The sequence below is a fragment of the Micropterus salmoides genome, unplaced genomic scaffold, assembly GCF_014851395.1.
Source record: "Micropterus salmoides isolate LMB-PRFRI ecotype aquatic unplaced genomic scaffold, ASM1485139v1 Ms_hic_scaffold_9, whole genome shotgun sequence".
Classification (NCBI taxonomy): domain Eukaryota; kingdom Metazoa; phylum Chordata; class Actinopteri; order Centrarchiformes; family Centrarchidae; genus Micropterus; species Micropterus salmoides.
The window spans coordinates 17,205,939-17,228,123 of NW_024044681.1; the positions used below are offsets into that span (position 1 = coordinate 17,205,939).

At 41.9% G+C, this 22,185-nt stretch overlaps 1 protein-coding gene across 1 annotated transcript in view; it reads left to right on the forward strand.

Moving 5' to 3' along the window:
* The first annotated feature begins 275 nt into the window (after nt 1–275).
* gabra6b (gamma-aminobutyric acid type A receptor subunit alpha6b) overlaps nt 276–22,185 on the forward strand; it is a 37,189-nt gene continuing 15,279 nt past the window's right edge. Inside the window, exons 1-8 of the mRNA XM_038709292.1 lie at nt 276–684; nt 822–946; nt 1,361–1,428; nt 2,464–2,684; nt 3,277–3,359; nt 3,941–4,084; nt 4,491–4,643; nt 12,606–12,877. Of these exons, the coding sequence (XP_038565220.1) occupies nt 596–684; nt 822–946; nt 1,361–1,428; nt 2,464–2,684; nt 3,277–3,359; nt 3,941–4,084; nt 4,491–4,643; nt 12,606–12,877 (1,155 nt within the window). The 5' untranslated portion in view covers nt 276–595. The remainder of the gene's footprint in view (nt 685–821; nt 947–1,360; nt 1,429–2,463; nt 2,685–3,276; nt 3,360–3,940; nt 4,085–4,490; nt 4,644–12,605; nt 12,878–22,185) is intronic.

Consider the following 22,185-nt stretch of genomic DNA (forward strand, 5'->3'; position numbering starts at 1 on the left):
TTTCTGTCTTTGCCTGGCCAAGCCCTTTCGTTACACACACATGCGCGCGCGCGCACGCAAGCACACACACACACACACACACACACACTCACACACACATGCTGGTAACAAAAGCTGAGAAGGTGGTAGCATAATTATATCATTTAAAAATTATACTGCATTCAAAAGGTCACTGGGTATAGTGATCTCTGATAAGATAGTACTGTATGTACAAGCTCTCCTCCTCTCCTCCTCCCTCCCATCTCTCTCTCTCTGTTTCTATTTCTCTCCATCGCTCTTCTCCCATTAATCAAATAGGCAGTAACCGCCATTATTTCCATCAAACTGAAACATTTTCTAAATATCCAAGTTGCACTTGTGATGAGTGTATTTCTTTTAGGTTTGGTTGTTCGGTTAATCTTAATGCCCCCCTCGTCCCTCCTCTTCACTCTCTCAAACTCTTCAGGTTTTTCCAACTGAGCGATTCAGGCTGAGGCGGGCGCAACCGCACTAGAGGGGAAGTCAAGTCGTGCTGGACTGGCGCGATATCCTCGCACGGTTCACACAACAAAAGAAGACCTGACCCGCGTTTAATCATGCTTTTAAATGATGGAATATGCTGATTTTAAAAGTTGACCAGGGATTTCTAGTTGTGGGGTGTTTGCGAGGGATGGCTTTCCTTTTAACTTCCTTATTTCTGTCTTGGTGAGTATGACAACTCTCTACATGTTCTCGGACTTTTACGCACGGCAGCCAAAGACTGTGGTTTTGAGAAACAATGTATTTTCAATTGTTTTCTTATCTGCTGAAATGCGCTTCCATTATTGTATTATCTACTTTAGTTACAGTGCGAGCAGTGTTTGGGGAAATCAGCACGGTGATACCAGTATCTATTTGGATAACATCACGCGTATATTGGATAGATTACTGGATGGCTATGACAACAGGCTGCGACCTGGATTTGGAGGTATGCTAATGACCGTGTCACATTGTATTTTAAACGATGTAGCTCCATAAATTATTGGAAGGGTGCTCCTTCTCTCTGGTGATAAAGTTTTTTCTGTAGTAGTTGCATGTGCCTTATTTTCATTTAGTTGATATAATGTAATGGCTAAATATTACAGCTTCTTTTCTTTTATACAGTTATGACAACCAGATAACAACTAGAAACTGAGTTTGAGAATCAATTTAGAATCAATATCATGTCATTTTTTTGTTGTTTAAACGAATTGTATTTCCAGGGGACATTTTGCTGTGTGCATAGGCTACACATTAAAAATAGCTTTTTTTACTGCTATATATTTTAAGCAACATTAAAATGTCTGACCCAAAGTTGTTATTTTTGACTGTATCAAAGCAACTACTTATCTCTCTGCTGTAGGTCCAGTTACAGAGGTCAAAACTGACATCTTTGTCACCAGCTTTGGACCTGTTTCAGATGTTGAGATGGTATGTAAACCATGCTGATGGCTGAAACACTGATACAGGATACACAGGCTGTCACTAGCTGTCATACACATGCATGTGTTTCATCACCTGTTAACAAAGTGAATGCCGATATATGAACACAAAAGATAATATGTGCAGTTTCCCCAGTAGCTTTATGCATATAGCCTGAAGTCATGGATCTCCAAGCCTTCATTATTCAAGCATTTGGGCAGCATGTCATTAGTGCAGCTTAGGATTTTAATCTGGTTGACAATCCCCCAGCCAGAGAGGGAGAGAGAGATGTGACTGATGTTGGGTTTGGATAGGTTGGCTACTCCTGTCATGGGATAGGCTGAGCACTGCATGTCTGCTGTACTCTACACTGTTAAGGCTTTAGGCTTTAGATGCAGTGAAACAGTATCTAAAGCCTACTTGAACTGCCATGTGATATGCTGGTGGCAGTTCTATAGAGGCATGTAAAAGCAAGGCCATCCATTTGATCTAAAAGCACTCAGGATGAACTTGTATTAGACTTGTATTGTAGACTTTATGCTGACTCTGTAGATGAAATAAACTGTATTCATGTTTAATGAGCATTAATGAGAATTCATCAGCAATCAATCAATTAATACACTTATATACCATTGAAGAAAATAGATGTTTTATGTATTGTTTGAGGTGCATTTTCTTTTGAATTTAATATATGTCATAAAGAAATATAATATAAGAGCTATTTTGATGTAATTACAGTATGTTTTTTACAGTACAGTACAGTATACACTATTTTTGTTAAATTTAGAAAAAAGGGCAAAGTTTTTATTTCATTAGTACTGGCAGCAATAGTAGAATAGTCCCGAAATAAAATATAAAAAAACAACTAATCACATTGCCAGTACTCTATCCAGCAGGTCCAACGAAACCATGGCTCACAAACCCATCTGCCATTCTCTCCGGGGGTAGTGGAGATAGTAGTGGCAGGAGCAGAAGCAGCACCAGCAGTAGGAGTGGTAGTAGTAGTAGTAAATAAATCCTAAACCCACACTAAACCCCATCCAGGAATACACCATGGACGTGTTCTTCCGTCAGACATGGATTGACGAGCGACTGAAATTCGAGGGCCCTATCGAGATCCTGCGGCTCAACAACCTGATGGTCAGCAAGATATGGACGCCGGACACCTTCTTCCGGAATGGCAAGAGGTCGATCTCTCACAACATGACCACCCCCAACAAGCTGTTCCGCATCATGCAGAACGGAACTATCCTCTACACCATGAGGTAAACAGTGCTGGACAGTGAGCTCCTAACCCAGCCAAGACCGGAATAGAGCACAGACCTAGAAAGCAAATCAAACAAACAGGCATCCAAGAATATGCACAGACATGAAAAGAAATGAAGAGAATTGGAAACCATTCCAAAAACAAGATATGTGCCATCTGATACTGAAAACAGGCCTGGAAAGCAATTCAAACAAATGTGACTCCAGCTTTGTTCCAAAAAAGAGATATGTAGCATGAAAAAAATGCCTCATCAGTTACTGATGGCACAAAAACAGATTTTCAAAATGATTAGTTTTTAAGTAGATCAGCATTACTTTAACTCGTGTAGGTGTAGGTACAGTTAAATTTTTCTCTCAAACAGTATACGATATATTGCTGTAGTATAATATGAAATCAGACACACATCACAGAGTTCACTCATCCACCTTACATCAAATATTTATTGGTTTTAGTTAGGTGTGAGTCGGCCATTGTACAGCATGACACCACACTGACTGGATCCATCTTAAAACAGTATTTTTTTCTTAGCCAGCAACAGCATATGAAACATAAATCAGAACACTCATTTCAACTATTCTCTATTCTGACAGATTAACTATAAATGCAGAGTGCCCCATGCGACTGATGAACTTCCCGATGGACGGCCATGCCTGCCCGCTGAAGTTTGGGAGTTGTGAGTTTGTTTTTTGTTAAGCCTCACTGGTCTGACAGATGGTGACACTCTCAAATGATCTCTCTGTCACTGAGTAACTGACTGTCTGGCAGCATACATTCAAAGATTTCAATTTGAAATGCTACATACAGTACATCTGGGGAACTGTAAAATAAATCTATGCCAGTAGTTCCTCATTCAATATGTAACAAGTGTATGGAAAACCAGGCCTGCAAAACATGTTATCTGTAACTCCCATCATTTCAGCAATAGCAGATCTCCTGTCTCTTTGAATGATGGTGGCATTAAGTTTATTTCTTTCAAGTATGCTAGGAAAATGTTTGTGTTCACTGTTAAGCAGTGTAATACGTAAGTTTGTTTTTCAGGGTTATTTGTTTGATTGCTTGTTTATTTTTATTTTTTTATGTGGAAAGGTAAGTTTTGGAGGAAGAAACCAGGAAGCAGTAAAATAATTTCTCCTGTGTCTGTTATCTTCTCAAAATGTCAAAAGTGCACTTTGTGGCCTCAACTTTTAAAAAGAACAATTTAGTGAAACGGTGGATGTCTAAGTTTTAACAAAGCTCTTCATCCATCCTATCTAGATGCATACCCCATAAGCGAGATTGTGTACACTTGGAAGAAAGGTCCCCTTTCCTCTGTGGAGGTGCCACAGGAATCATCCAGTTTGCTTCAGTACGACCTCATCGGTCAGACGGTGTCAAGTGAGAGGCTCAAGTCCAACACAGGTGAGCGGAGATTCTTTGAAATGTGCTCAAAACTGTTCTGAATCTAGTCTAATGTGCAATATGTGTTACCATTACATCCCATTCAGGATTCTACTTCACAGCTCTGAGTTGCATATCTCAATATAGAAAATTTAGTTTTGACATGATGTTTTTAATGAGGTTTCTCTGGGGTTATGAAACACCTCATATAGCAATTGAGAACTTTGATTTTAACCCAATGTATCTTTAAAAGATACAATTGTGTTATAAAATGCAAGCAAAGTAAACAGTAATCATCATCACTTTGCTTAAAATGGGAAAAATATTTACATTTTTGAACAGATGTTCTATTGGCAGTCCAACTTGTGTGTTTATGTATTGCTGATTTGCCTCCAGTAAAAACACAAATGCCTTTACTCTATGTCAGGTGAATATGTCATCATGACCGTCCACTTCCACCTGCAAAGGAAAATGGGCTTCTTCCTAATTCAGACATACATTCCCTGTATTATGACTGTCATCTTGGCTCAAGTCTCTTTCTGGATTAATAAGGAATCAGTTCCAGCTCGGACTGTGTTTGGTAAGTTTCAAGCTTGTTTTTAAATTTTTCAAGTGAAATGGGACATTTATGCAGACTAAAGCAAATGAAAGACAAACACATGCTGAACTTCCTTTCTGGCTGGAATGGAATCGTTTAGAGAACTCAAGAACATTCTCATTTTCTCTGCCAAAAATTGCAATAAATGGTCTCGCAGATAATAAAAAGCTGTCTTCTCATTTTGCATGATTGCAATCATTTAAAGATGACTATAGTATGAGGAGAAATGTAAATCACATCAATATAAAGCTGTGCCTCTGATGCATCATTCATTATGGTGTAGTGTTTTATACTTTTTGATTAGTCTTAGTTGGCAAGAGTTTATATAAAGTCTCTCAAAACTCCACTTAATTTTTTGTATCAAAAACTAAAATGAAATTTCTGGATATATCTACTCACCACCCACTGCTTGACCCAAGTGTGAATGCAAATTTTAAGCAGGCAAGCTCTGCAAACAGACTTTTCAGTATAGTGTCCTTAAAATACAACCTTCTGCAAGAGAATAAAGGCAGACACAGTTATCACGGTATGTTTTAACCTTTCTTCATTATCTCTATTCCTCCTCCACTGTGGTGGAGCTGAATTAATTAGGAATAAATGTCCTTTTTCAAATTGGTCATGCAAGGGCCGAGAGAGGGAGGATGTTTACTTGGCCCTCTTCCGAGCACTCACAGGTTCCGCTTGCTCACATTACATTACGCTACAGTTGCCATCAAGCTCTAGCCTCGGGAGCAGAGAGGGTGAGAGACACTGAACAAAGACAGAGAGAGAGAGAGACTCAGAGGAATGAGATAGGCAAAAAGACAAAGACAAAGCAAAGAGGAAAAAAGGGGGAAAGTGTGTAGAAATTCCTGTCCTTTTTAATTTAATTTCCCCTTACGTTTCATTTTTTTCAACAGGCTGCAGCTGAGTGGAGTAATCCTGATGGCCCTTGTAGGTTCTGGTTCTGTAGTCTTGTCTTTGGAAGTGAGCCAGCGCTCCAACGAGCCTGCACACTTCCTCAGAGAATAGATTCCAGTCGTTAGTGTTAGTGTGAAAGTTGAGGCCCCATGCGGAAAAGCACATCTGTGGCAACTCATTAACCTAACACATCCTGCTGTTTTCATTTTACTCAATATTGGGTATAGGATAAAAAAACCCAGCTCAGTCTCTGTATTGGGTTAGCTGTTGTTAAAAAGGAGCCCAGGGCACGCTGTGCATTTTAGAAGAGGTTATATAGAAAAATTCAAATGCCACATATTGGCAGAGAGGAAGTTAAAAATGTGGGGGAAGAAAAGACAAATTGCTACATGAATGTGCTCCACCCTGACAGTACATTAAGCCATTGTATGTTGTGTGCTGGATCGTCAACAACCTCTCTTAAGAGCTTAAAGTCCCTTGAGCACAGGTCTCAAGACTTAATTGAGTGTGGCCTAATTTGTACCTTACTTTTTTTTCCTATAAAAGCACATAAATGCCCCAGGCATTTCATTTCTATCCTGTCTTTATACTTCATCCCCCTCCCTCCTACACTCTTTATTTCTTTCTTTTTCGTTCTTTTTCCTTTCCCTCCTACCCTGACAGGCTTTCTTCCCATGTCCCTCCTTCCCTTTGCAATCATTTAACTTTTGCTTGAGCTTGAGACATTCAGCGTTGGTTGGCTATCAGAGGAGGCTGTATTTGAGAGTTCTTAGCTTTCACCGCTGAAGTGGTGTGTAGAAAATGATTTTGAGACATTTTTAGGGGCACTATATCCCCCATGAGTTCCTATACTGCTAATGAAATATACCCAACTACAGCACACATTTGGTAAAAGCATGGAGAGCAGTGTTCAATGGCCATTTTTCCCTGCTTGCTTTACCTTGATGAAAGTGAAGTAGATTATGTACTTTGTTAATGGGCCATTAAAAGAGATGTTCATTGTCAGCATCTTTCTCTGACTTAATAAGGATGGAACCTGGGCACGACTTTTCCAGTGATTTTCTAGAGGCAAAATTGCACAGTTTTTTACTGTTAGCTTGACAGCTTTGTTATTATTATTTTTGTTATTTTGTGCGGTCCAAACTACTTTCAAACTGTCATTTATCCAAGACAAGTTAGAAATAGCCTTAGATCTACACAGTGTTTTTCTAAGTCTTCTATACTTTGAAGCTGTGCTCAAAGGGATCCTTGCAGTCTATGCTTAAATCTGGAAGCATGGCCAGAAAAACATTTGACAGACTTTAAAAAGCGTAGTGCAGTCTTACTTGGGCTGAGAAAGATGTGGAAAAACTGTGTTGCTTTCACTCTCTTCACCTATCCATTGATACATATATTTTTTTTCATCTTTTATCTTCTATCCACACATCCATTCTTCCATCTGTTTATCTTTCCCATCATCCCACCCGTAGCTTGTATTGTGAGATACGTATTGGGAGATAAACAAATATTAGAAAACGCTTTGTGACTTGTTTCTGGTCATTTTACTGGATGGCTTTCACAAGAATGTTTACAAATATTTGGTGTTTTATATTGTAGTCCACGGGCACTGGCTTGTGTGCTTATGGACAGATTAGCATCCACTGAAGTGACTTTTTGGCAATTCTTACTCAGCTGAAATGCCACATGGCCTGACATTCTAGTTATATGCCATTAAACAGAGCTGCTGTCATGTGTAAAATATAATCAATTGTGTACACATTACATTTCATTGGCAATTTTCATCATTTTGTTACATGAAATAACATTAAATGCTGGCCATTTTATACTATAAAAAGCGTGTGCATAATGTTACAAATGTGTTGTACTGTTAATCATGTTCCCCTTCGAGGGAACTCGAACTGCGTCGATGACGACACTATGGGAACGCCTCTGGGCGTGGCAGGGCTGAATCATGAATGAAACTACTCCAATTCTATTGGTGTTGCTAAAACGGTAGCATGTGACGGCGTAACTGGAGGCGTATATAAGCACGCTGGCACACAGGACACATTAGCTTTTTTCTATTCAGCAGGCAATCTGAGCATGTTTGAAAACTCCACTATTGGAAGATCGTCTTACCTGGAAGTTCCTGACGAAGCAGAAGAGATCATGTCTGGTAAACAGTTCCGACAGTGTGTTTTTCCTTGTCCGCGCTTCATCACGGCTGGGGATACTCATGAAATGTGTGTTTCCTGCCTAGGGATGTCGCACGCCCAGGCAGCTCTCGAAGGGGCTGCCTGCGGCCATTGCGAGGGTGCTGAGGTCTCGTGCGGCTCTCTTTTCGGTGGATGGTCGGATGCGCTCTCCCCGTGGCTCAGGCCCCGCGGTCGCTGAGGCGTTGCAGCGGCTGCGGTCCTGAGGATCACAGCGCGATATCTCCGAGGGCATCGAGACAGCTGAGGCCTTTTCCCGGTCCTCCTCTGCTGACTCCCCCTCCCCTCTTCCCCGATCGGGAGCCCGTTTTTCGGCTTCTCCCAACCAAGGTATGAGTCCGGAGAGGCTTGCACAGTCTGGCTCCGAGGAGATAGATGTGCTTAGCATCATGAAGGAGGACTACCGGGAGCCGGGCTGACGTCATCAGTCTTCGCCCAACTACGATGAGTTATTGGAGGTGGTGACGAGGGCTGCGACCAAGCTAAGCATTGATTGGCTACAGGCGGTGCAGGAGCAGGCCGGCAGTAAACTGAATGAGCGTTTTCTGCAGCACCACGCGCCGCCCCCTGCCATTTTTTTCCTGATTTACACAATGAGTTGTGTAAATCTTGGAATAGACCCTTTTCTGCACGACTGACTACTTCCCCTCTGCTGGATTACAGCAACGTGGCAGACATTAAGCAGCACGGCTACAGAGCGATGCCTCGGGTTGAGGAGACGTTAGAGAGCTACCTTTCTCCCACCCTCGCGTCATCCCTCAAGACGCCGGTGCTGCCCACCAAGCCATGTCGGGCGACATCTGCCCCTGGTGGGCAAGGCTTACAATGGCGGCGGGTCGAGCTGGTGCAAGCCTGCACACTATGGCCATCCTGCAGGCACACCAGGCCGATCTGCTCAAAGACTGTGACCAAGGGGGAGGCCCCTCTGAGGAGGACTTAACCGAGCTCCGTAGAGCTACGGATTTAGAGCTTCGTGTCACCAAGGAAACGGCCCGTTCCATTGGCCGCTCCATGGCAGCATTGGTGGCTACTGAGCACCATTTATGGCTCAACCTCTCGGGCATCCAACAAAAGGAAAAGGCTTTCCTCCTCGATGCGCCCCTCACGACTACTGGCCTGTTTGGTGAGGCAGTAGACACTGCCGTCAGCAGTATCTCCCCCGCCGGTCTGGGTCCAGGACGGCAACGGCCGAGGAGAGACAAGCTCAGTCCCCGTCTAGCTCCTACCGCCACAGCCAGAAGCGAAGCGTTGCTTCCCGTGGTCCCCCTCAACCAACCTGGGTTGCGAAGCGGCACTCTTGCCCACAGCCCCCCGAGACAACGAATCTGAGCTGACCTTCATTCAGTCGCGACAGGCCCGGGGGAAGAGGTCCTGGGGTTTCGAGTAGGGGGCCCCACTACCACGGTCCTTGAACCTATGTAGGAGATTCAGGGACTGGCTCATTCTGGCCCAGTCTCGAGAGTTAGCGGTACGGCATCGAGATGTCGTCCTCACCCACCTTCAGTGTTTGGGGCTGCGGCTCAACGTGAAGAAGAGCGTGCTGATGCCCGCCCAACGGACTACGTTCCTAGGGGTGGTGTGGGACTCAACAACGATGCGGGCCCACCTGTCTCCCGCACGCGTCGAGTCCATTTTGTCCTCAGTGACCAGAGTGCAGTTAGGCCGCGCCATCACTGTAAAACACTTTCAGAGGGTGTTGGGTCTCATGGCAGCAGCGTCCAGTATAATACTTTCTGGACTACTGCACATGAGAGCCCTGCAGTGGTGGCTAAAATCCAAGGGATTCTCCCCGAGGGGAAATCCGCTCCATCTGATACAGGTTACGAGCTGGTGCCTTCGTCCCCTGTCTGTATGGAGGAAATCTTGGTTCCTGTCCCAAAGTCCCGTGGTGGGAGTGAAATAATTGCCGAACAATTATTTCGACAGACGCCTCACTCACGGGATGGGGCGCGGTCATGGACGGCCGCTTTGCGAGAGGTTCCTGGCAGGAGCATCATTTCTCTTGGCACATAAATTGCCTGGAAATGTTGGCGGTATTCAGAGCTATGAGGAGTTTTCTGCCCGCTCTCCGCGGTCACCACGTCCTTGTTAGAACCGACAATACGGCAGTGGTGGCCTATTTGAATCACCAGGGGGGTCTGCGCTCGCGCCTGTCAGATCCTCCTGTGGTCCCAGCAGAGACTGCTGTCGCTCAGAGCGATGTACGTCCCTGGGACCCAGAATCAGGGAGCAGACCTGCTGTCGAGACAGGGGCTGAGGCCGGGGGAATGGAGACTCCACCCCGAGGTGGTGTAGTTATTATGCGAAAGGTTCGGCCCCATAGACTTTCCCCGTCCACGCTCAAGGTGTATGTGGCTACCGTTGCAGCGTTCCATGCCCCTCTGTGTGATGGGCCCTTGGGGAGGCTTCCACTGGTCGTGCACTTCCTCCGTGGAGCCCGGAGGATGAGGGATACGTATGTAACCCTTGTTCCCCGAGAAGGGGAACGAGACACTGCGTCGGTCCGCCACACCTCACCCCGCCTGGAGTGCCTTGCTTCATAGTAAAGAGCTAATGTGTCCTGTGTGCCGGCGTGCTTATATACGCATCCAGTTATGCCATCACATGCTACCGTTTTAGCAACACCAATAGAATTGGAGTAGTTTCATTCATGATTCAGCCCTGCTAAGCCCAGAGGCGTTCCCATAGTGTCGTCACCTACGCAGTGTCTCGTTCCCCTTCTCGGGGAACAAGGGTTACATACGTAACCCAAGACGTTCTTTTACACCAAACACAAATATTTTGAAATCATCCCATTTAAGTGATTCCAGTTTTTGCTATGTGTTTCATTCTGTTCATGGATACATGTATGTTTAAATTTAGAAAGGATCAACAATTGATTTTAATGCAGGGTATCAAGTTACTTTTTCCACTTTTCTCCATTACCTATAAATCATATAATTACTTTTAGTTTATTTATGCTGTGCGTGCCATAGTATTCCAGAGAAAGAGCAGACTTGAAAATATAACTGGCATTGACACATCATAAGTAAGATTTCAATATCACGCACTGCACATTTTTTTTCACAATTTCCCAAAAGTGTCTTTTCAGTTAACTGGCGTAAGGAATAAACCAATACTCTGCAACTAACTAACTAACTAACTTCTCTGCAATGCTGAAGTGATCACAGACGTTATTTGCCAGATGGTATATTTTACTAAGGAAGTTGAGATGGCAATTTCCAAAGAGATTCTGCAGTGTAGGTTGCCACTTAAATGATAAAATAGCTTCTGTGAGAAGACCTGATAGATTTGATTTATGGATTTGGAGTAAAAAACACAATTAATTCAAATGACAGGCTGGATGGTAGCTATTTATCCTTAAGTTGCTTTCTAATATATAGTGTTACATTACATTTGTTTGTGTATGTGTGTGTGTGTGTTTGCATGCATGGGGTGTTTGTGTGTCCAAATCAAGCTGAAGACAATGGCCTCTAATAATCAAACCTCTGCAATGTTATTCATTGACAAACATTCCCAGACAGTGAGTCATGTGACAGTTTCTCAGAAACAGACACAAAAAAGACATAACCTACATACACACACATTCATCATCCTTCTTCAGGCACTTTCATTCTTATCTGGAACATCACTATTTAAAACACTGTGAGCAAAGTTCATGGTGAATAACCAATTTCCATCCAATTGTTATATATGCTGTCTTCTTTTGTGCAGGATTGTGGCATGTTTAACTTAATATCCCGAAACAGTAACGATCATATACAAAGGACTTTGATATTTGTCTCCCATCAGAGAACAAGAGTCACAAAGAAAGAACCACTAGAATGAAGCTAGAGTGAGGGGGGCGTAGCTAAGATTAGCATTAAGACTGTAAGCAAGAGATATATGCATATAATGTGTTAGTAGGCATTAGTAGACAGGCATATTTTTGAATTTGGAAAGGGACAGGGTCAAATTTTTTTTCGTGCTTCCAGTTTTTATCCAAATCTCAGCCTCCTGGCTGTACATCCATACTGAATGCACAGACATGACAGTGGTATTGATCTTATTATCTAATGTTCTGCAATAAAGCAAATATTTCACAAAATGTCTAATTATTACTTTAAGAAAATAAAGATTCACTTGATATTAGTGCTGGGTGTTGGTACTCGATACCTTTAAAGTATTGACCAAAATAAGCCATGTAATCGGGAAAAATCACTGGTTGTATGTAACACTGCCTCTTTTTTATTAGCTTATGTGCCTGCACGGAGCTTTTAAGCCTTACTTAGCATCGACTGCGGTCTCAGGCATATTCGTCAAGTTTATCACCACAAGCTTGGCTTTCTGTTGGTTTTATTATCTACGTAATATCCTGTAACCCTGTTCTGTACATTTTTATTTGCAATTCACTGCATTCCATCATATCAATTTAAGACTTTTGTGCTGCAGCAGCGCATCAGCTGATTTTACTCAGAGAGCCTCCAGCTGCTTATATCAGATGTAGTTGGTGTGATCGGCTGGATGTGCAGGCTTTCTTTTCCTGGTCCTTCCTCTGATGATATGGATGACCTAATTAGGATGGGGATTGGATACAGTTTTCCAATATTTTTATACAACAATAAAAATAATAATACCAATCAACTATTAAGGCTTCAACAGGCGGAATTTTATGCAAGGTATTGATTTAATTACTCTCTTGGTATTGTATTTCCTTTAAGGGTATTGGTTTTGGTACTAGTATCATAATTTTTTAACAATACCTGATATACTGCTACAGTACACCAAAATACAAGAATAAAGACCATATCATAGCACTGTAAGATAGTAAATCAAGAACATCACATTCCTAACCTCTCTTCCTTGTACGCAGGTATCACCACTGTCTTGACCATGACAACACTCAGTATCAGCGCCCGGCATTCCCTCCCCAAAGTTTCTTACGCCACAGCCATGGACTGGTTCATCGCCGTTTGCTTTGCCTTCGTCTTCTCTGCCCTGATCGAGTTTGCGGCTGTCAACTACTTCTCCACAATGCAGGCCAACCGGGAGATGCGGAAGGCAGCAGCTATGAAGGCAGCGGCTCAGGAGGCAGCAGCTGCTGCTCCGCCTGCAGCCACGGGGAACGATGGAGAGGTTTCCTCAGTAAGTCTGCCCCACTGTTTCCCACTTGTTGTGTTTACATACATTGACAAATCTGTTCTGACTCCAGTTTTAACCTGTGTAAAGGCATATGAAGATGGCAGGACTCAAATATTTACAGGTTGCTGTAAAGAGTAAACTCAGTTTCTTCTTTTTGGTTTTTGACATCTGGGTTTTATCCATCCATATTTGATGTAAGGTATTGATCAGTCTGAGGATGGCAGGTAGAATGGAAACACGTTTGCAACAACTAGGGATGTACAGATCCAACTTTTTCTTCCCTGAGTCTGAGACTACCAGTGCCTTTTTTTAATATTTTAAAATTTGTAAACCTCCCTGTGTGGCACTGATTAAGATAGTTCTTGTATGTTTAAGGTACAGTGTTAAAAACATTTAAAAATGAACTAACCTCATCAACAGAATGAGAAGAAGGAACTGTTATCATGTAAGGTCAAAAACTAAGTGTTGTGATCCAGAGATATCTACTGAAATTAGCACGCTAACCTGCTAGCCTTGGTCTGTTCTGTGTTGTAATACCACTTCTGACTCAAGAGGCAATAATTATTTACTGTGGCATCCAGTCTTTTCCTCAGTTCAACATGAGACAAAGAAGTAGAGCTGACCAGGGGGTCTTGTCAATCATGTTAGTGTCATAGAAACACAAAGATGCCACTGAAAATTTGCAATTTAAAAAGAAGAAAAACAAGAGCAAATATTGGCGTGGCTTTCTACTGTAGAGAAAGCTCTTGGACTTGAACTCACAATGTTTCTCAAAACGGATCTGTAGTGCAACCAATGACAATACAAACTGTATCGTACAATATGACATTAATAGATGGTTTTGATGTGGATGTTTTCTTGCTACTATGGTCTTGCTTTCACTAGCAAGGACCACAGAATCAACGGATATTATTTAATGATTTACTTATGAACAAAACAGAAAGATGTACAAGGCTTGCAGTTGCTGAATGGGCATATCACAAAACATTGTGGGGAAGCAACAATAGGGAAATCCGCTGTAGCACCCGGGCATGACGGACCACCCTATAACCCTATGGAGAGGAAGAAGTACATGAGGAGACCTGACAGAGAAAGGGGTGGGGGGGGGAGAGAGGTGCAGAATGCGAGAATGAAGAAGAGGAGATGGGTTGTGTGGGTATTTATAGAAATACCCAGAGTGACTTGATTGATGTGTGGTCCCTCTCCTGAAACTCTGCTAATTAGCCCAAGGCCAAAGCAAAGGGGAGATACAGCAAAGTGAAACCAAAGAGACCAAGTGTGAACATAGCTTCTAAGGTCTGAAACAAGTGAGGGATGCTGTAACCAGCAGCAGATGTTGCAGGTGCAGACAGACAGCAAGTCTGCTGTGAGAGGAAGGCAACGGGGTCTTCAGCTCTTGGCATTGAAGACGTCTAAGAAACAAATAATCAGGGTTATCTGAGAATGGTTAGAGGCTGAGCATGATAATTGGAAGTTAAGCTAGTACACTAAAATGGATGGAGTGTGTTTTATAGCCACCATAGCTGATGAAACAAGACGTGGTGACGAGATCGAATGACCGGAAGGTACAAGTAGAAGCTGGCCTGTAATACGAGAGGGTGCTATGCTGTTGATTGTAGAATTTCGGGGACCATTCTGCTGCGGACCATCTTCACCTACAGAACCCCAACAACCTGCAGAATAAGTGGCAGCAGTTCAATTGCTATTGTGGGGTGTGACAGCTGTTTGTGGTAGAAGTTGAACCAGATCAGGCTGGCAAGGAATGAGCCCAAGATAGAGTTTGACATGGCTTAATTGTTCAGTAAGATGGAATGGAAGAGCCGACTGATAGCAAGTCAGAGATAAAAGCTCACCCGAGGGGAAGAATGTACGGGGCAAACCTGAGGGGGCCTTGGACGGAAAGAATTTGGCATTTGGTGGAGTGTGGGCCGAGAAGGAATTGGAGATCTGAAGGCTGAATTGGTTAAGCTTTCGAATGAGATTGAAATGTGAAAAAGATTATTAAAAGAATAACTCCTAGAAACTCGAGGAACCTGGAAAGACCCGCTGTTTTGTGCATGGAAGGGTTGCATGGGCAGCAAAGGAGCGGCATTAATTTCATGGTCAAGTATGCCCCGTTATGTGTCCTAATTGAACTGCTGAAGCAAGCTGTGCTTTGGTAACAGTGTGAATTTTTGGTAGAACCATGTAATTTCTTCACTCCATTTCTTGCCGGAAACTGCGAACGGAGGAAAGGTGTACGTGAACTCGTTGAGGGTAAGCTCTCTGGAGCAGGTGGATGATCTCTCCCTTTCGGGTAAAGGTGCCCTTTGAGGAATCTTTTGGCAGGTGGTTGGTGAAAAAAAGGCTGCTGTGGTTGCTAGAGGTGTACAACTGGGGGCACTAGCATCGGGGTGCCCGGGGACCCTATGTGCCCCTGCTGTTTAATTTATCGTCTGATGGGGATAGCAAGATACTGACACTTTCTCAAAGAGGTAAGTGGATGGATTAAATTGCTTGTAATAATTCACGTTAAGGGAGATGGGTTGTGTGGGTATTTATGGAAATGCTAGGAGTGACTTCAAGTGTGGTCTCACTCCTGAAAATCTGCTAATTAGTGCTAGCTAAGCAAGCTAAAACGTATACCACACATGTCAAGATTATAAGATAAGTATGGAGTTTTCAGCAACCACTAGCTAATCTTAATGGTGTTAAGATTGCAACCAGGTGTGTGCTCGTACGCGTGCTTGCTTGAACTCATGAGTGAGCATAACCCAAAACACAACAGCATACAGAAATCCTGCAATAAACGCAGAAATACCGGTATGCAGGCTGTAGCTTTTCACACAGGCATGTTCAGGCTCTGTTACTTCAACGCTCCCTGCTCAGAGGCAGATCAACACCAGCTCTGTGCCTTTCATTCAACGCAGCGAGCCGCATATTGGCACAATACTCCCAGAAAAAAGGTAGTGTGACGGCGGCTATAGACTCAGTAGACAAGGGAGACAAGGGACAGGGAGACAGCTTCACACACCATGCTGGAAACCCAGGTAAACTTCCATTGCAACGTTACAGTAATATTTTTATCAGCTTGAGGTTGAACTAATCCATGCTTTTACAGTATTGTATATTATGTGGGTCACGTTAGTTACAGGGACTGAGACGGTGGAGAAGCTGTGTACCTGAGTATCGGTAAAACCACAATAAATCCAAATTAAATGTTACAAAACAAACAGCGGCAGGTCTGAGCTAATGTAGCATTAGCTGGCTGCTCCTGCCTGCATCACTATGCTATAGCCTAGTAAACAAATCGATCCACATTTGCTTTTTACCGTTACATCCTTTCTTGTAGGCTAAATCAACACTTTGACATAATACGATGGTATACAGGATAGTAACATGGGTCGCGTTAGTTGGTGAAGTAATGTGGAAAGTAATACAACTTTGCACTGGATAACGGTAGCAACTGTTCGGTGCTAGCCGGCTAGCTAACATAACCCACTCCGTGTTCCTCCAGCTTTTTGGATGTTCACTGTGTTTTTACTCAACATCATCTGAATCTGTTTGATGTAATGGGCTTCAGCACATAAACCTTTATTGTTACATGTTATTTTTCCTTACGTGGAGTCTGTGTTGTGCTGGGAGCTGGTTGTTTTATGGTGTTAATGGACAGCATGTCATTAGCTGCGGTGTTGTCGCTGAAGTGTGAGAGAGGCTCTGGGGCGCGCACAGGGCTACATCCGACCCGTTGTCCTCACATTTATACCAGAATAGTGGCTGATGCAAGCAACAGAAAAAACAGACTTCATCTCTAAGTGAGTTTTGAGCCCATAGACAATAAGGCAATGAAAATTTTAGTAAAGAATAATTTCATTGAAAAACTACATATAGCCCCTTTAAGTTAACATAGGCTGTAACTATGCATCAGTTAACTATAACATGCTTTTAGGACAAAATGTAATACTGTTGTTTAGAAGATTTATGAAATTGTGTCATTACAATGGATTAACCTCACAACCACAGACACACAATCACTTCCAACTAGTCTTATACTTGTAGGTTACACTCAGCAGTAGTTTTTCTGGTGTTGTGTACAGATACAGACCTTACAAATTGCGCTGAGCTGCTGTGATAAATGGTGATCAGAGTCGATGCTGCACTCGCAGGAAAGGAAAAAAGCTTCACTTGGCCTCATTACACGCCTCTACATCTCTTCATCAAACCACTCCACTGACGTGTGTTTCTGTCTTTTTTATCATAAATCGAAACTGAGCAGCTAAATAACATAACTCTCCACAGGGCATTTAATTCCAGTTGGTTGCTATAAAGTCAGCACTCGTTTTCTGAACCTTTATTGAACTTTCGATATATAATAAAATATATTTGTCTATGTTATATTTCAATATAATTTACTGACATAAAATGTCTAAATTAGAAAAGCGTCCAATTTTTGTAACTCAGCAATGTATGGTCAGTGATATCACTGACCATACACTCCCTAAAAGCAGTTCCTGTATACACTGCGTCCATGGGTATACAGATTCAAGCAGTTTGTGTATAACTTCATTTAGGGCTGGGGAATAAAACAATAATGATAATTATCGCAATATAATTTTCCTCAATATCAATATAATAAATGTAAATATAGTCAATAAATATTTGCTTTAATTCATTTGAATCACAAACAAATTATCACCTAATTTTTCTATTAAAATATTTATTTTGTTGAAAAAAGAGGCCTGAAAAAGATTAACTAATCATATTTGTTGAAAAAGATAATAGTTTTGAATGTTCTGACTCAGATTTGTGAAGTGATCCACTGTTTGGTATCAAGTGTTTGTCACATTCTGACCATAAAGAAAATTTAACCACAATTAACCATCTGGTTTCTTCAATTGTCACTCAGGAGCAAAAATCTTGAAGGAAATAATGATTTGACATTTATCGTGATAATTATTGATATCGAATGATATGAAATGGTTTTATCGTGATAATGTTTTTGGCCATATCGCCCAGCCCTAACTTCATTCCACTTTGAGTTATGACTCAGAGAAGATGGGGTGTGGTTTTTATGGCAATATACATAATTTGGGTGCAAAGGGTTAACCCAGAGCTAGTATGGTCTGCAGTACTGAGGTTGGGTACTATTCTAAATGTTTACACGTATGCTTTCTGTCATTATCCTCTCTCTATATTTTTCTCTTTCATAATCACCATGCCTTTCATCTTTCTGGTTTGACTTGCTCTGTTCTAGTCTCTTGCTAAGCTTGTCTCTGTCTCCTCCTCATGTCTGTTATGTTCAGGTTGTCTCTCTTTCTGTCCAAATCAACTCTCCGCTCTTTGCCTTCTTATAAAGATTTCAATGTTCTACTTGTTTTCAGTTTCATTTAGCTTTATTGACATGCCATGTAAACACATCTGTGTTGTAAAAGCATAAAGTAAATCGTAAAGAAAAAGATGCTGAACATCAGGAGCAACTTTGTAATCTGACAAAGAAAACTGTGTCAGCAAATCTTGGTCTTATTTCATTTAAGCAATTTGTTAAAATCTCTTTATGTGAAAAAAAGGCTATTCATCTATCACATTTAGGAGGCAACTACTATTTCCTATAGAGAAATGGGTTATAACCATTTATTTCATGTATACAAATGTACAGAACTTATTTATATAATAACATTAAAGAAAATCATTACATATCTTCTGTACAAGCATACATACAGTCTGACTGTACATTTGTGTCACAAGCTCCATATGTCTTAAATTAATACATTATACATATAATGTTGTTATAGACAGATGCATGTTGACAGGTTACTTGTTATCCGTCAGTCTTGCTTGTGGCAGCTTCTGAGTCCTGCAACAGAAAATGAAGTATTTTTTCATCATCATGCAAGGTCATGAATCCTGGAATAGCTTTTACAAAATGTGTCTAATATTTATCTCTTGTGGACACACACAGAATAAGTGTGTTTCAATGTTTAGGTGGCAGTGGTTACAGTTAAGTTTCTCTGATGGCTTTCATCCATTCGTGGAGCCACCTCTTTCAGTCTCTGATTCATTGTTGTTTACACTTTTTATTTTTAGACTTTCTGCCAGTTGAATGTGTCTGTTGAGGGATTGGTAGTAGGTTATTTTGCTGTGCGGTTTGTTTTCTTCGCTCCGTTATGTACTGAAGTGTTGAAGGTGTTTTTCAAATGTTTTGTGGCTCTAATTACCGACTGGTTGTACACTACTGGTAAGTGTGGTGAAGGTCATTGCAAGCTGTTTCAGTGATTCTACATCCACATAACTCTAATTACTCAGGAGAACATTTTATGAAATTGCGTTTCTGCCTGGTTTAGGTAGTTTACATTAGTTTCCTATCAGTAGTGTATAATTATTTTTTCTTTCTGAATTGCTCTGAAGTTATTTCTTGAACTTCTCTTCTGTTCACCCATTTGCAGATTTGCATGGTCAATGTAAACAATTAAGACTGTATGCACTCTCGCTTTCATGCTCTGCCTCAACCCAGAGAAAATCATACACTTGCTTACATCTCACCCGTACATCCACCCCCTGTAACATTAGCCATCTTTTGCTGCAGCCCCCTGCTGTGCTCTTCATGTGAACCCTTTATTCTCTCTTGACACACACTCTCCTCCTCTCTCTCTTGTGCACACACACACACACAGACACACATACCCCTCTTGACCATTCATCCCTCTTTTGCCTCTCTCCCTCTCCTTTTTGTTTGAATGTGCTGTCCACATCAACAAGATTGAAACACCACAATCTCCACTTTATCCACACTTGTCCTCGCAGTCCCACACAAGAACACAGGTCCACACATAATCTACAGCACATACTCAAACACATATAAAGGCATGTATATACGCACACACGTAATCTGCAGCAAATTCTACCCCCCACATCCATACATTTCACTCATCACTCTAAGTCTTATGCATCCATCCATCTTCAGTGTATCTATCATCCACCCATCCCTCTCGCCCAGTCCTCTATTCTGCCCTGTAACTGTGTGATAACCACAGAGAGTGACACGACGAGACAGCCAGTGGCTCTGTGAACGATGTTGCTGCAGATTATGTAAGAGCCATAGATTAAGGGAATATCCAGTAGATCACTGCAGGCTCACAAGAAGGAGGGCAGCCACCACAATGAAGCGGAGTGGGGGCTGAGAAAGCTGGCCCAGTCCATTTCTGTGGAGCAAGATGGAGAGATGGATGTGAGAAACCACTGTGGTTTGTGTTGTGCATGTGTGTGAGAGAGTTACACTGAAGGAAAGAGAGAGTGGGAGGGATGCATCATGGAAAATGACTGCTTTCAACAAATATGTAGGAGGGAAGACTCTTTATTATACAGAGAAAAGGGGAAAAATGGTGTATCATTGGGAATGGGAACAGTTGTCACGATTTAAAACACTACAACAACCTGTTATGATTGTCAGGTAAAGCCATAACAAGAATGGAAACCCCAAGACATACGATACATGCTTAATTTAATAAATCAAATATACATCTGTAAGCAAAAAGGGGATGAGGGTGTTTATTAGTGTGTCTAAGGGGTGCTGCATGCATTGTCAGTGGTGTGTGTGAGCAGGTGGTGCAGTATGTGGTGCTGGAAATTAACAGAAAATAAAATAGTCGTGGGAGGGGAAAAAAGAGAAGGAGCTTACGTGCACTTCACATTTGCATTACTGACCTCTGCAGTCAGCAGGAAAGTGCATTGTGTCAGCCATGTGCTCATGCGATTATACACGTGTCCTCATTTGTTTGACACATTGAACAAGTCAAAAATAAAATGTGGAAATGCTCATCAAACATTGCTCCGTAACACTGCTAGTGATCAAAAATTCCACATGATTTCTTTAATTTTCATACACGTCTAAAAAGTTTTGATTTATGTGTATGACTAGATTAGTAATGATGCACTACAGATAGAATACATTCATATTGCTTTCAGTTGCCTCATCCATGACCTCAGGTCACACAGCACTCCCTGTGGAGAACAACTTTTTACCTGTTCACCAGCAGGGGTAACATGTTCAAGGTATTTTCGAGATCAGATGTCATTATTCTGTCCAGAATGATGCGAAAAGTTTAAATTTAACATTTTGGTGTGCCCTGGCCCTGGCAATGAAAAGGTGTGTGTGGAGGGGCTCAGTCTGTGGAAATGCTGAATCACCCTAGATAGGGTTACATCATTTGTGAAATGATGATGCATGCATGCATTCTTAACCCTAAACCATGTATTTGTTTGTTGTTATTCCCTTACTTTCTGTACCTAAACAATGGAAAACAGACAACAAAATGTTATAGATGATGTATCCTGGATACATACTGCAATGCTTCTGATACAATAATATTAAAAGTACATTTACATACACATATCCATCTCCACCGCCTCAAGTGTATATACTCAACATCCACATAGATGAACCTCCCAGCACTTACTTACATGCCATGTTGGTAGCACACAGTAACATTAACATTATGTCACACACAAAAACACACTTACACATATACTATGAAACACACGTAAACACACTATCTCCCACTCACCTGTTTACATAAAAACCCACACACAAAGAACATCCATACATCTATCAGTTGCTGCCCTTCCTCCCTGTGGTTGTGTTGTGTTGAAATCTAGAGCGGTGGATAAAGAGGAGAGGAGCTGATCCCTCTGGGATTTGACCAGGAAGAAGCCAAGCAAGCCTGTTGTCATTATTAAAAATAGCTTGCGTATCAGATTAGCTGCACGTACAGTACACCATGCACACACAACACACTGGCAATGTGTTCTTATTGCATGATCTTTTGCCATTATAGCAACAGGTAGCTGACATTTTGGACACCAACCAGTTACAACGAAAACAAAGAGACCTTCAAGACCAAATTGCTGTTTGTGAACAAATCCTCAATCTGTAATTAACCTTGAAGTTACAAATTAGAAGTAATTCTGTCAGTAGGAAGCATACTTAACTCACAGATAGGGCCACACATTGTAATCGAGAGATGAGTAAGCATAGTTGTTGTTGTTAGATCACCAGGACCCACTCCCTCTCTCAGACCTTCCCCTCTGCCATGTTGCTATAGGGTTTTACAAATCCTATTGTTTTTTATCCTGTCATCTACCTCTACATCTTTCACAGCGCCCCATTAAATTTTAACTCACTGTCAAGAGTGATACGATTGTTTTACTATAGATTGCAGTCCCTTGAAGAAATGTCTCACACTAATGAAGCCTGGAGAGAATTGAAGGATTTGTAAAATATTTGATCATAGTGCAGCATCTTTCTTTCTCTTTCTCTCTCCCTCTCTCTGTCTTCC